At 35.8% G+C, this 15,939-nt stretch overlaps 1 protein-coding gene across 7 annotated transcripts; it reads left to right on the top strand.

Moving 5' to 3' along the window:
- The first annotated feature begins 305 nt into the window (after positions 1-305).
- Positions 306-15,647, top strand: LOC109112583. Of its 7 annotated transcripts, XM_042752002.1 has the most exons (19): positions 306-451; positions 541-621; positions 1,405-1,496; positions 2,266-2,463; positions 2,792-2,841; positions 3,014-3,050; positions 3,382-3,435; positions 5,131-5,179; positions 6,072-6,146; positions 6,259-6,461; positions 7,680-8,155; positions 8,239-8,299; positions 9,111-9,235; positions 10,207-11,142; positions 13,967-14,094; positions 14,192-14,303; positions 14,539-14,796; positions 14,885-14,930; positions 15,537-15,647. In XM_042752002.1, exons 4-18 carry the CDS (start codon positions 2,343-2,345, stop codon positions 14,927-14,929), a joined length of 2,730 nt encoding a protein of 909 aa, XP_042607936.1. In that variant the 5' UTR covers positions 306-451; positions 541-621; positions 1,405-1,496; positions 2,266-2,342; the 3' UTR covers position 14,930; positions 15,537-15,647. The 7 variants fall into 7 exon arrangements, with proteins under 7 accessions (XP_042607936.1, XP_042607931.1, XP_042607937.1 ...); XM_042751997.1 differs by lacking the exon at positions 1,405-1,496; XM_042751998.1 differs by lacking the exon at positions 1,405-1,496 and adding an exon at positions 15,087-15,097 and having other exon boundaries at positions 308-621.
- The last annotated feature ends 292 nt before the right edge of the window (positions 15,648-15,939 follow it).

Here is a 15,939-nt window from a genome sequence, read left to right as displayed (position 1 = left end):
TTTTAAAGACAGACAACACTCAACAAATAAATAAAAATACAAAAATATATAGTAATAACAATAATGATAATAGATTTTGAATGTGACTAGAGTGTCTAAATATTTTTTAGATGTACACAACATACCTACAACGTATAATATATTAATTTGCTTTTTAGAATAAGGTAGAATAAGTATATGCATGCGCTAGAATAATGTATGTATAGATAGATAGATAGATAGATTGACTGTAGATACAGATTGTATTGTAAAACTTATTCTCTGATTTAGCTACAGGTTTACTGGCGGTATGGCGAAATGACACAAACTTCCTTCTAACTGGTTAGGCAACAAATATCGTGTTTCTGCACGCAGAGCTCAATTCCTCTTTCAATCTCGCACATGTAAATATTCATCTGGATTAAAGCAGAAGGCGATAACAGCGCGTTCACACATCGGCTTTGTGCTTCAGGTTGTTTTTTTTATGCATTTTATTTGCATACGCGTTCAGCTTTCCCCCCTGTATATGTACAAAATTACTTCGTGTGTGTCTGTTTTTAGCCGAGGGTTATATTTTGAGGAACTTTAAAGCAGGCGTGCTGTTGCAGGTGTTCAGTCTGGAAGTGCTCCGCTAAAGCGCAGGTGAGTGTTTGATAGTCCTGAATAGTATTTGCTTATGATTGTTTAAAATCGGTATTGGTTTCATCGTAAACTAATATTAACCCTAGTTTTAGTGGTTCATGGTTTATTGGTTGTTTCAGGAGATATTTAAGTGTTATTTATTCATTTTTATTACGAGCAACATGGATTGCAGTGGTTTATATCGTTGTTTGTGTTTATAAAATATAGTATTATGGTTGGTAGACTTGTTTTGTGTGTGAAAAATCTGCATTTATTCACTGAGAAGTTTGCTTGTGAAGCATCCCACATGAAAAAAGTAGCATACTATATTAATTTATAGTAAATACTACTATAGTGTATTTGAACCGTACTATAGTAAAGTAGGCCTGCTTGAATTCATTTGTTGTAATTCTATAGTTGCTGTGGTAAGATAACAACTATTATAAACAAATTACTTCACCCAATATTGTAATAAGTTTTCTACAACTACAGGTATAATATACTACAATACACTACAGTTTACTGCAGTAAAAACTAAAGTATATTACTGTATTTATTACAGTTTATCGGTTCACTATAGTTAATACTACAGTATGCTGTAGCATTCATTAACAAAGTGTTGTAAATACTATAATATATACAGTATAATACACTTTACTATAGTATGGTTCAAAAACACTGTAGTGTTTACTATAAATTACTTTAGTATTTTAATTTTTTTTTAAATGTGGGATCTTCTCACAACTTCTGATATTTATGATTATATAATCCTATAATTACTGGGGTGCCCGATCCTGTTCCTAGAGATCTACTTTCCAGCAATGTGCAGTTTCAACTGAAAAAACTGAACGTGATGTCAAACAAGATGTTCAGGAACATCTGATAATTACAGACAGGTGTGTTGGAGAAGGACAGCTATACAGGAACAGTAGACGCCCATCTTTTATAATGAAAGGGAAAGTAAAATTAACATTACAATAAAATATTTATAAAAATTCTGTTAATTATATGAATGTTTTATTTAGTTATTATTGTGTGTGTACACACACACACACACACTACTTTTTCTCTTTTTTTTTATTTATCTTTTGTTTCCAAAATATACCATTTATAAACTATGTTTGATCAAAACAAGTGTTTATTACATTTTTTTTATTTTATTTATAGGTACAATCTACTCACTTTTTACTTTTTGTAACCTTTTAACTAAATAGTTTAGTATACTCCTGTATTATTCTGATTTGTACAGTTTTTGTGCCTTTTTTTGTACATCTCGCAGTGTTAGTACAGACAAAATATCTTTTTTTTAAATATGTGTGGATATATCAGGCATTCTCATTTACCACATAAATCTGCGACGCTATTAGATCAAATGACATCAGATTTGAAATGTTGTCATAGAAAAAAATTGAATATAAAAAAAACAAACAACAAAAAAAAAAACAAGGACAAATAAAATTATTCCAATTTTCGTTATTCTTTATCCCATTTATACCTTAACACAAATTAAACATAGATCAATCAAATAATGTAGCATGAATGAAAAAGCATATTCCACAAATATTAAATATGCTTGGCATTTTCATGTACATTGTGAAAACGTTGTGTTTTTTTCTGACTGTCATCATTTGGGAATTAATAAATACACATATTTGTATCTTTTAGTGTTGGACCAGAGAAGATGAGCTGCTATTAAGGTGTTTGCTCACTACCGTGGTTGATTTTTGAATGGGTTGAATCTCATGACCACAACAATGTCTACCAGTAAATCTGTCGCCAGAAGAGCAATTCTACAGACCTCCAGGACTAGGTGGAACAGGACGGATAACTTTGATATTGTTCCTATTATCAATTCGGACACAAGTGAGTAACGGATATGTACGCCTGTTAGATGTTGTGCTGTTTCATGGAACTACGATGTAGAGTTTGATATCTGAGGTGTTTCAGGGAACTGGGAAATTTTAGTATGGTAATCGGTGCTAGTCAGTGTTGGTCAAATTTCATGGATCATCCTTACAAATCCTGCTCACTTCACAGAATACGCAAAGCAGCACAGTAAATGCCCATGTATGATGTCTGTAATTCAATGGCTCATCCAGACCTCAAAATATTGTTTTGTTTTTGAAGCATACTGAACATTTAAGTAGGAGGGTGAATGTTAAAACAACTGGCCATCCTTTGTTTTGAACAGAAAAGTGTAATGAAGACAACATAGAGAGCTGGTTTACGACAATCTCAAAGTAAGTCGAATCTCACTAGTGTTCATGCCTCTTTCATTGAGGGATAAACCTTTCTCAGAAGGTTTCAGCTGCTCTATCGTGCCGTCTGCTATAATTTGCATTTCTTCCCAAATTATACCCTTCAAAGCATTTCAGGGATGACACAAAACCAGATATTACACCCTTAAATAACAGATGATACGAAACCAGAGGTTGTCCAGGAAATGTCAGGTGAGTTAAGTGTCCCATTTGCACACACACACACAAAAAAAGCTAAACTGAGCTTATAAGATTGCAATTGAGTACATGGTTACATGTATTACTTTATGTACACATTTTAAGGTAGTAATAAGTAAGAATATAGAATAAAATGTTATATTTGTATTTATTATTATAATGTATTACAAAAAATTATAATATTTTTATTATTATCATATCACAATAAAACGATTCAGACGCTAAGGGATAAAATGCTGACCTACTGACCTGAGGGGATGACTTATTGCCTCTGAATTTCACACTCTTAAATACTGTATTGTAAAATATATTGCTTTGTTTTCAGTGAAGCCTATAAGGAACAAGAGTGGAGAAGATGATCTGGCACTGGGAGTGGAAGGTAAACATTCTCAGTTTTGTAGTGCTCGGTTCAGTATAACCAATTACCTGAAACAAGACATATGAGCGATATGAATGAGTGATGTTGGTTGGCATCAAGGTTTGAGCTATTCTTTATTAAAGTATTGAGCATACAGTGGCATATGCGGTCTGTGTTTGAACTGTTCAGAAGGACTGTGCTAACCCTGGATTTTAAACATTGTCAAACCTCTCCATGCCTTCTAACACAAACACTGGCAGAAATTGAGACAGTCCAGTCCCTGCTGTCTCCTGCTTCAGGGGACGTCAGTCTGAAATGCGTCACGGCATATTTGTGGAAACTTCACTTGCTACTGCATGGTTTCCAGTTACACAGAAAGATAAGGAGTAGATAAAGCAGAAAAAGATGTGCTCCTTAACTTAACATGATTTATCCAAGAACGACATGTTCCTGGATCAACATCCGTGTAAGTCCGTGAAGAAAACCAAACAACCAGGGCTTCGTACAGTTTCCCAAAAACATCGTAAGCCTAAATTGATTGGTTTCAATGGGTCTACGATGTACTTAAGCTTATAATGTTTTTGGGAAACGCAGCAAAGATCATCTAATCCTATCAGATTTTAGAGTTAGTGTTTATGGGCTTCAATAGTATTCTTATCAACATATAATTTCACATTCATAGTTAAGGATACTCTACAAAAATGATTGTAATTAATTACTGCAGAAAAGGTCACCTAAAATTGACTTGATTGTTGTAATGTTTTTGTTTACTCGCCATTCTGAAGTTTTCAAGTGATTCATCTCAATGCAGCTTTCCTGTACTTTTATTTTTAAAAGACAAAAAATGAGCACAATAGATGAGTTAGATTTATTATTTATAGTTCAAATACACCTACACTGAAAATTCTTTGTAATTTAGTCTTAGTCCCTCTTTCCCCAGTATGCAATGGGGCATGATTAGTTGCATTGTCTTACTGTTCATTTATAAAGCTGTTGTTGATTTCATCACATTTAGTCACTTATTGTCTTATGTAATAACTATTAGTTTGTTTTTTCTACTTAAAATTAATGTAAGAATGCAGAATAATACTATAAATAGACAAATACAGTAGATACAATGACATAATGATACAGCAGCATACAATCAGCTGCATCCCTAAATGTATTTGCTTGCTTGCCAGACATTCTTCTTATCTGTTAACATTTCTGAATGATCATATTCATGTCGACCACCTATCGTTGTTTTCTTTCTGCTCGGTGTGCTGTCTTTCTTCAGGGTTCTGTCTGTCTTTTGTACTGGGTTCTTCCTTTTCAGGGTCTCTCTGTTGCTGTTTGACTCTTCTTAGGAAAAGTTGCGCTGAATCTCTCATTCATGTCAGTTGCGCTGCCAGACACTCCCCTTCTAGTGAATGAGGTGCTTTGGTTTTGTAACTCAGCTGCAATGGAAGGTACAGGACGGAATGGATTGTTGCTCTTCGGAATTAAACAAAGATGCTGGGCACTTTGGATCAGGGTCCACTTTTAAGAAGACATCAGCATGTCCTTGACAAAATGCCAAGGTCTTCTCTACAGTTGTTTATGAGAAGACATCAAAACTACAATGAAGAATATTGACCTAATATAGCTACTGTACCGCTGTCTGGAGGTGTTTAATTGAGAACACAGATGTTTTCCATCTTTATAAGAACTCCTCTGTGTTTTTTCTGTCTGATGCAGCATCTTTATATGGCAAACGCTCTCTCAAGACTGTACGAGAACTTCTGAGGTAAGAACAGATTTAATGTTCATTTATAACTTGAATAACTTTGACTTCTTTCATGTGATATGATATTCATATGATAAGCTGTATGATATTTGCATATAATGGCCGATATTAAAATTTTATATTTTTATCTAACTAAATCAAAACTAAAACAACTGTCAAAAATTGTAAAGTGTGAAAAACAGATATTCATTTTGAGATTTACTAAAGACTACATTTAACAGTGTTATTAAATTATTCGTTTTTCAATATGAAAAAATTGAAATGAGTTTTAGATCACAGCAAAAGTAATCTAAATGTAAAAATTCGAAAACTAAGCATGTGCAATTAAATATCCAAAATAACCTATATGGTACCAATATTGTGTATCCCAGTTGCATTTTTTAAATTGATCAGACAAAAATGATATTAACATTTAAGACGATTATATAACTGTTTGCAATTTTGTAACAGCACTGTTCTCTATTCACTATATAAAGGAATACACTGCATATCTGTGTCACATCAAAGTGTTTGAAATGACATGAAGTGGTACATTTGTTATATGAATATGTACTATGTATGCATGTGTATATACTATATATCAGACGGAATGCTGTGTAAGAGCGTATATATGTGCATGATGTAGGCTTGTTCAGGCACCTGTCAGAGACCTTGGGCACATTTCCCATGCAAATGCTGATTTGTTGACATGCCACTGCATGGGCTGCTGGGTTGGTTTGCATGAGGTGGAATGTCACTGATGGGGCAGTGAGGTAGGAGAAGAGCGATTCTGACCGGAAATGGGTGAAAAAATGTGAGGAAAATATGACCGAGGGCTTTGGTGTGTATGAAAGGAAGGTCAGCAGTGTTTGTTTTATATTCACTGATGTTTGCTGGTGTCATCCACACACAGGTCATCTCAAGATCCTCCTGCTCTGTCCAGGTGGAACAGTTTTGCATCAAATGTCTCAATACCATCAGACGTCAGGTCTGGTTCTCCTCAACAACTTTCCCCACCTGTCGATCATTTACTTTAAGATGTTAATTTGTTGATATTCCTGCTAATGTTGTTTTTTTTGTCCTGTAATTTTGTTATGCAGCATAATGGACATGTTGAACATAATGAAGGATGACCCTGAGGAACTGTTGCTGGATTTGGGTTTTGGCACTGATGAGCCTGACATTACAGGGAGAATCCCATCCCGATTCCTCAGCAACCAGTCCTGCGCTCGTGGCATCAGCTTTCAGCTCTTTCTGGAAGCTCAGCAGAACCGAATGGACATTGAAAACGTGGATGTCAGAAGTGAGCAAGTTTCCTCAAGTTCACACAAAAATAAAAGTTTTTTTTTTTTTTACTCAACCTCAAACTCATATGACTTCCTGTCTTCCATGGAACTCAAACAGTGAATTACATTCTTGCCACAGCTTCCTTATAATGAAGGCCAAAAACTAACTTAAGATGACTTTGAATATTGCACACAAGACATATGGAACACTTTTTTTTTGTCCCTTTAAAGCTTGAAATCTCCATTATTATAATTACATAATTAAAATGTGTCCTTTTGCTTTCTATGGTAGAAATAAAGCATACATAAATTTTGAGAGGTAAATTATCCTTTTAAATATCTTTCTGTATAGCCACATGCTGAATGTTACAATTCAGAAAACCATTCAGCAGGGCAGTAGCCTTATGGTTCCATAGACGTTGCTCTTGTGACTGTCCCATAGACTGCAAAATAAATGACAGTGTCAAGGTCCAGGAAAGTATGAAAAGCATCGTCAGAAGAGTCCATCTGCCATCAGTGATTCAACCGTAACGTTATGAAGCGACAAAAATACTTTTTGTACACGAAGAAAACAAAAATAACGACTTTATTCAACAATTCATCTCCTCTGTGTCTCTCCAAATCAGTGTAGCGCCATTTTAGCTATTCTGAGCAGTATGCAGGTGGCTTACGATCTTCTGTATCAGTGCCGAGGCTTTAGGTTCGGTAGAATCTGCAATCTCTGACCCAGTTAATTTTCTGGCTTCCATGGCTGCATTATACTGTGTTTAACTCTGAGAGTTGAAAGACTATTGGGTACAGTGGCAGTGGGTGGAATCCAACAGACCGGAACAAAAACAGTCATTCTGACAAGGAACACTCATTTCAAAAGTAGAATAACTTGCTGTGGCATTGTGAAGTATGTGAACATAACATGTTTCTTAAGTATCTGCAAACATATTATGGTATTTTTACTATTTAGTACTTTACAAAAATTACATAATACCTTTAAAGGTTCTTAATGGAACCATAGATTCCACTAAAGAACGGTTCTTCTTTGGCATCACTGCAAAATTTCCCAATTTTTTTTAAGAGTGCATAGGTGTTTTCAGAGGTTGAATGTGGTTTCAATATTGTGTGAAACAGAAGCTAAAACTCCGTTTCTGTACAGCTGCAGTGTGTTGAATGTCTGATAAGCAGAGTTTTATGCAACTCCAGAGTATTGAAACACTATCTCTTTTCGTTTCGGTGTTCAGATCGGTTTAGACAACTCGAGGTTCTTCAGCAGGTCACCACGACGTTCTCCTCTCTGGTCGGTGGAAATACTCAGAATGTGGACACATCTACAGCCTCCCAAAAGTCTGCAGAAGCACGAGAGAGGAGAAAACGCATGGCCATGATTCTGCGTAGAGCCTCCAAGAAGAGCCTCAGTCAAGCCGAAATGTTACAGAATCAGCAAATGCCCTCTCCTGTGACCTCCTCAACCCTATCCAGCCCAGAATCATCTGGGATGCCAATGGTAGATGAAAGGATCCCTTCCAAACACACAAGGATGTCAGACAACTGTCTCTCCCCATTAGAAGAGGAGCAGAGCATTAATTTAGAGGCAGCTGAGCCGGTTATAAACAGTCCGATGGTAAGAGGAACAGCAGACATTCTGAAGCTTGACTCTGTCCCGTCTTCAACTGAAGAGAGTCTGCAACGGCCTGTTGAATCTTTTGAGCTGGAAGAGGTGAAGTATTATTGATCTGCAGTGATGCCCTCTGTATTTACTTCTACATTGTTCCCTTTCTAATGTTGTTGACTGTTTTTCAGATCCAGAGTTTTGATGAGGGAAGTGTACCTGGGAGCTGCAATGGTCCAGTGGATCCTGGAGGTGCATTTTGTTTTTAAAACACCCAAGCCACTGCATAGCAATGTGCAAAGCCCTGTTAACTGCCCTAGAATAGCGGCATTTAGTGGCAAGTTTTGTACAGGCTAAAGCCCCATTCACACCAAGAATGAAAACTATAAAGATAACTATAACTATATTAGCATCCACACCAACAGACGATATTGTCTTTATTCTAAGTGCATGCTCATCTGCCACTTTTAATTCTCAAGCTCGTTATAGCAGGATGGATTCTGATTGGGTGTCAATGTTTGTATCATTCATTAGCTGGAAAAAAATTGTTCTGAAAGTGATTCCAACTATATCGTTTCTCTGTGCCTTTTTTCGTTATAGCTGTGGTGTGGACTCTGCTATTCTTTAATATTGAGAACAATTTTTAGAACTATATCTTTATAGTTATCCTTATCTTATCTTTATCTCTGTCCTAATCTATATCTTTATCTTTATAGTCCTTGGTGTGAATGGGCCTTAACACCTGTACTTCAGAAAAAAGATCAGATTTAAAATGCAATATTGTTCCTTTTCCCTCTGAAAAGCGAACGTTTTTAAAAGCCATGGTGTGGATTCAAATAATTTTCTTTGAACAATTTCCATCTCTGATATTATGCAAATGACTCATGCGATTGTTCAGTCATTTTCATATGTGCAGCAGGCTACATGGTGTATAGTTGAGGTAATGACCACAGTGCTATGGAAAAATGGTTTTTTTTGTTTATTCTGATCTAGAGGCTTTAGTGTTCTTCTGAACGCTTGTGAGATGTGGACGAATGCTAATCTTGATCTTGGTTCCTTGTAGGTGAAGGAACTGGGTCTTATGTGATAAGAACAAACAGTTGTCATTCAGACAGCAGCGGCTTCCTAGAGGAGCCATTCATACCTGCGCTATCCCAGCAAAACAGCCCAGGACCCGAGCTCATGAAGGTAAGATGTGTTTCAGTTCTTTCAATATTTTATAAACTCTTTTTATTAATAATTAATTTATTACACAACCATTCAAAAGTTTGAGATCAGAAAAATATTTATTTTTCAAATAAAAGCTGTTTTTTTTAAAAACTTTCTTCTTATTAAAGAATCCTAGAAAACATTGTATTACAGTTTCCAAATAATAATAAGCAGCACAGCTGTTCAACATTGAGCACCCAGCATATTAGCATACTAGAATGATTTCTGTAGGATCATGTGACACTGAAGGCTGGGGTAATGATGCTGAAAACTCAGCTTTGCATCACAGGAATAAATTACATTTTACAATATATTAAAATAAAAAGCAGTTACTTTAAATTGTAATAATATATCTTAATGTTTTACTGTATTTTTGGACAAATAAATGCAGCCTTGGGGAGCATAAGAGATTTCTTTCAAAAACATTAAAAAAAGTCCCACTGACCTCAAACTTTTAAAAGGTTGTGTAATTCCATTTCCTATCACTAGTGGTAAATAAATTATATGCACCAGCTTTACCCAATGAAAAAATAAGTAATGTGTGAAAGGAATTTAATCATGTTGATCTGTAAATGTAAATACATTAAATGCATAATGCCACAATATTCTTTGAAGTAACTTGGTAAATACCATTGTACGTTTGATATGATTTAAACCATTTTTTGTAAAGGCTGACACCCATACTTATAAAAAGGTCACAATGTAACATGAGCAGCCAACCAATATTACTGTAGCTCAGCTGGTGTTTTGTTTGAGGCGGCATCTGTTTGTTCAAACAAAACAGACATCATAGTTTTGGGGAAACCTGTTTGGATACAATACCTATAGCCATTATTTTTACAGTTACATTCTGAGTTTTTAGTGGAGCAGGCAATGTGGATATTTACCACTTCCTGGGGTCTGTTTATGAATATTTGTCTGATTTCCCATGCTGTTTCTGCTTTTTGCAGATGCTGAATGCATTATCACAAGATAGCACAGAGGATCAACGGAAGAGATTACAAAAGCGAGAAATGGAGGATCCCCCTGCAGATCAACCGAACTGTGAAATGGAGTCAAACCAAAAACCCTCACCTATAAAACACTCTGGCAAAACTGTTTTGGGAACAGCAGACTCCGAAACTATGTTTGACTCAGGAGAGTTGAGGAAAATAAGAAGTGAAAAAGAAATCAAATTGTCACCAGATATTAGTAAAGCTGGCAGTAATGGTGTTTATGCTCTAGCATACTTTGTTCAAATGGATCCCGTCCAAAATTATCCTACTGAAATTCGTGACCGACTGCGAGGATCATTAAGTTCAGACAGCCGTGTTTATAGGGAAGGCATGTCCTTGCTTGAGGAACTGAAATCTGCTGAGACAAACACACACTTGAGTCCTACTGATCTGAGGACAGATGTTGTGGAAAAGGAGGTGAATAACTTTACAAATAATCTTGAGCCGGGCAAAAAAGATCCAGCTTTGGATTTGATGCAGGAATCTCCTGCTTCTACCCAGGGCAAAACGGTGACCTCTGATGCAGCCGCTGGACACAATTCCCCCACAGCACTCAAACTCAGGAGAGAGACTTTCTCCAGGAAGTCCTGGTCTGATGGGATCACAGATAATGACTCCGGAACAGTACAAACACCCACCACACAGACACCGTTCACATCTGTGGACACATCTCCACCTCACTTATGGAACTCTATGGACTATTCTGGAGATCTTGGGCGTTTGCATACGAGGTCGATATCTCTGGACACGGGACTGTCGTATGAGGAGGAGGATCGTAGACTGCAGGGTGCATTGAGGGCAGGGGCGCAGCGATGCTTCAACTGCGGGTCCCAGATTGGCTACGACAATGGCTGGGCAAAACCTAAACCTGAGCTGTCTTCCAGTCTGCCTGTAAGTAAAAGTTGCTCTACAAAAAATTATTATCTATAATCCTTAACTATAACGGACTGGGGTGTAAAATTCCAATCATGCTCTATATTGTACAGTCAAGTTATTAGAGATGCATGATATTGTAACGTGGGGTTTGGGTTTTGTTTCTGGTTTAGGTTTTCATGTGTTTTATTTACAATGAAGACATAAAACATAATCCAAACAGGCTTGGTTCAACTTGACAATAGTGATGGCCGCTTTTGAAACTGCTTCATGAAGCTTCGAAACCTTTACGAACCATTTGTTTTGAAACAGTGGTTCGGAGCGCAGATCAAAATGAGGTGTTACGTCATAACTATTTTGAAACGTTTCGAAATTTCAATAGTTTGCCTTTGGGGGGCGATCTCTGTGAATCCATGAATCATGCGAGTTCATTGCGTGAATCATGCGAGTCTCTGATCAGTTTTATCAATTTGTAGACATTTTTAACGAGACATTTGTGTAATTAAAAGGATGAGTTGTAGTCTCTTACTGGCCTGTTTAAGCTCTCCATAAAACAAGCCCTGCAAATTAATAATAATTATTTTAAAAACACATATTATACAGACACTTCATATTTAATGGTATTTCATTATTTTGATTGCATTTAATATATTATATGTATATATTATATATTTTCTTTCTACATGTTATCTTAAGGGTTTTTCCATTGTTTTACATTATAATACCATTCATATTTTTACTTTTTTTATAATTTAAAGAAGAAACCAATCCGATGTACAGTATATTTGACATTTGAGGTTTAATACTATAGAAAAGCACTAAACGTTTTTCAGTTAGAGTGTTTCCAGTTTGTTTGTTTTCATATAAAAATATGGCATGCAGTTGCATCAAACAATGGTATAAACATCATTCAGTGTAAATTGTGATAATCGTAAATAATAATCGCAATTACAATTTCAAGGGAATAATCGACAATTATGATTTTTGTCATAATCGTGCAGCCATAACCAGCAGGTGTCACCAGCGTGTGGTGTTTCAAGTGCTTCGAAACCGTCAATCATTTTGTAAAGCAATTGGTTCAATTGATTTGAAGCTTTGAAAAGGTTTGTTTCTCCCATCATTACTTGACAATGGCTAGACATAAACAACTCACCAACAGCATGGTTACAACTTTAAAGCTAGACAATGAACAATGGCAACATGAGGGCTATAAAAACGGAACAATAAGGGTCACATGACAAAACCAACCAATGAGGAACAAGACACATGTCTAAAACAACCAATCACAACATGACACATTCATCTGAGGAACAAATTAGAACAAGACACAAGAACAAGAGGACCACATGGTAGGGTAGGAAAACACATGACAGGAACATGAAACAAGACAAAATATCAAAATAAAAGACATGAAAATCTAAACCTAAACCAGAAACAAAACCCAAACCCCATGATACAGATATATAGCGAGCATATTGATTATTGGTTTATATAACATTTTTTTAATTATCATATCAATATCGGTCAGTATTAAATATTGAATTGCACATGCTTTTCCCCTATTTTTAAATGTAGACTGCCATCATTTAATGCTCACTTAAATTAAAATTTTAAAACAGTAATTTAATAACACTGTTAAATGTAATCTGTAGCAAATCTCAAAATGAATATCCAGTTTTCATACTGTATACATTACAATGGTGTGATACCTAAACTTAGTTCTAGTATTTTACTTTTATTAAATATTTCACGTTTAATTTATTTAAACAATATTTTATAAACAGCATATATTTTTTAATATTGGTCATATATTGGTTATTGGCCATAACATTTACTTTGTCATTATTGTCTTTTTGCTAGAATTTTGTTGTTAGTGTATACTTATAAATCATACACTGGTTTTCATTTATGAAAATTATTCTTTGTAAATAATTTAAACCATTTTTACACAAAATTCAGCTCAATGCATAGGTGGTTTACTTTGTAAACCAGAATTTCTGTGTAAAAAATTTGTATGTAATATAATTTCCACAGGATTTTTCTTCTGCTGTTGCAATTGTGGCCCATTTTTTTTTTATATTTGGCTTGAAAAAAAAAAAAAAAAAACTGGTTGCTTCATGGTATGTGGGAGGAGCTTCACATTTGAAGTATGGATTTCCGTGGGCTCTTTACTACCAGTAGATCTTTCCTCTGATTTTAAGTAAGATTAAACATTCTATTCTGGGAAAACTCTTATGCTTCTCAAACATCTGAGATTAAAAGCTATGTGCACTGCTTATGTTTAATGAGGCTCATTTAAATTTGTATAGTTAATTTGCATGTGTAATGGAAAACAGTAGCAAACATTGACCACTTCAGAACCTTCACAGGTTTTAAGCACAAGCACCAAAATCCCCTTTAACTCACATCCTCGCTTACAAACACTCCAATGAAGCTGCCTGCATTTGGAGGTCAGAGGTCACAAACTGCAAAATACTCCTCGCTACTGGAATATCCAGCTAAGACTTCAAGACAGTTTTATTTTAGTATCACTGAGATATATACAGGGTGTGTGTGTATATATATATATATATATATGAAATAAAGTAGCTTAAGTGTTTTTTCCCCCCTTTTTTCAGTTATTGTTAATTTTGTTGACAAAAAAACAAAACAAAAAAAAAAACAGGTTTTTGATCTGGGTTAGGTGGTTTATCAGTTGGACCTACCAGTTGGTGAGACTGACGTCATGCAATAAACCGGCTGTTATATAACAAAAACCAGCTTAACCACTTTTAAAGACCTTGTTTTCCCAGAAGGGAGCACACAGGAGCAGATAAATAATCTTCTGTTTCTCTATTTCTAGTACTCTCTGGGTGAGTTTGAAGACATGGTGAAATGTTTGAGGAAGTTCCGGGCAGTTCTGACAGAAATTGAAGTGAGACTAGAAGAGGAACAAGCTTCTGTGATCGGATCTCTGTCAGATTCCCACAGGTGATAACGAATATCATCATAACGGATATATCACTGATTAATAGTGCTCGTCAGTAACATGTATTTTGCAGTGTTTAAAGTTGATTTTGTGTTTTAGGGAGGAAGTGGAAGATGTTTTGAGGCTACGAGAAGCTGTCAAAAATGAAGCCGGGACGCTTGAACAGCAGCTGTCTGATCTGGTACATCACTATGATGACAGCATTAAAATGGTATTCAATCTACTCATAAACTAAACATTAAATATGGTTTATGGGTCAGAACATAGGGCTTGGTGCAAAAATGCCACAAATTGACAAAAATGTTCCAAATATTTCAATATGGGTCAAAACACTTTCAATCATGAATCTGAACCCACTTTGTTACCAACCAACATCCTTCAGCGGTGCAATGTACAGAATATAAAGCAAAATACTTTGCTTAATCCCTGTATTTTTATGTTTATAGAAACTGAATCGGCTCATGGACGAACAGTCTCAGCTGTGCACCCAACTGCGAATCACACCCTCTGATATGCCTCATTCAGAACCCACCTCAACCAGGAGCGTGGCCATTCAGTGCTGCCTGCCGCCCGTCACGTCCAGTCCACAGCGGTGTGTCCATCATCACTGCACCTGTCAAGATCAACACCGGTTCCCCTGGCAAACCCAATGGGAGCCCAATTACAAACCAGACAGGCTAGACTTTGTAGCATTTATTAAAAGTGTAAGAAACATCTCATACCCTCATCATCAGAAAAATCAGATCTGATAATGTCCTAACGGATTGTTAATTGTGCATTTTTATCTTTCAGTTGAAAAATTCATTACAACATTCAATGAACAACTCATTGGAATAAGGTTTGTTTTCTTCTTCAGTCTGAAATCAAAAAGTTAATTTTACTTAATGACCCAACAAAATAATTTGTTAATGATAGTTTATATTTCACAATCCTGACTATTTTCAGAATTTTGAGTTTACATCTAACAATTTGGTTATTTTTGTTTCTGCCACAGAATTAAAAAAGGTAATTGCGACTTTTTATCTTTTAACTTTTTTACATTTACATTTATGCATTTAGCAGATGCTTTTATCCAAAGCGACTTACAGTACACATTCAGGCTAACATTTTTTACCTAACATGTGTTCCCACATGAACCCACAACCTTTTGCACTGCTAACGCAATGCTCTACCACTTTTTCCTCACATTTGCAAGTGTATATCTGACTTTTCACAATTTTGACTGAACATCTTACAATTCTGACTTGTGTCTTTGTGAGAAAGAGAGCATAACTGTGAGATACCCTCAGAATTGCAGAATTTATCATGTGGCGGAAACAAGTTTCTATAAATATATCTGAAAGATTTCGGTGAAAGACAAATATTTTATGGAGTCTGAATGGAATTTAATTGGAATTTCATGCAACATACAAAACTAATAATTTTGTTCTTTCCTTTTGTGTAGTAACGCAGCAGTGATGAAGACCCATTTCACTGTTTTTTTGGAAGTCCCTTATAAAGTGAAGTGCTGACTCTTGAGAACAAGAACTAATAAAGAATTATGTATATACCATTATCATGTGTCCATTTGATTTTTTTTTTGTTTGCACAGACGTCTGTTAATGTAGAGTGAACCTCCTCCCAGTAGCCTAACACTCTCTCGCTCCCTCTCCATCTTTGTGTCTTTGTAATGAAACACTTCATATCATTGTGGTGTTGCACTGACCATATAAGGAAACTGCTACTCTCCCGATGAAGCAGTGGATGAAATAGTGCTGGTCCCCCTGTCTGACTGGACAATGATCTGATGGTTCCACCAGTGTTCCTGAGTTGCTCTTTGCTCTCCAGCAGTTATGGCCCAGTCTCAG

Source organism: Cyprinus carpio, chromosome B24, assembly GCF_018340385.1.
Source record: "Cyprinus carpio isolate SPL01 chromosome B24, ASM1834038v1, whole genome shotgun sequence".
Taxonomy (NCBI): Eukaryota; Metazoa; Chordata; class Actinopteri; order Cypriniformes; family Cyprinidae; genus Cyprinus; species Cyprinus carpio.
The sequence above is the reverse complement of the archived record's forward strand: the minus strand, read 5'-3'. Positions and strand labels throughout refer to the sequence as shown.

Bases quoted from the DNA above. Each gene is read 5' to 3' on its own strand.
- LOC109112583 (XM_042751997.1), top strand. From the start codon at position 2,343: ATGACCACAACAATGTCTACCAGTAAATCTGTCGCCAGAAGAGCAATT. The intron at 6,147-6,258 runs GTCTGGTTCTCC...TTTGTTATGCAG, and splicing joins TCAATACCATCAGACGTCAG to CATAATGGACATGTTGAACA. The intron at 8,156-8,238 runs GTGAAGTATTAT...ACTGTTTTTCAG, and splicing joins AATCTTTTGAGCTGGAAGAG to ATCCAGAGTTTTGATGAGGG.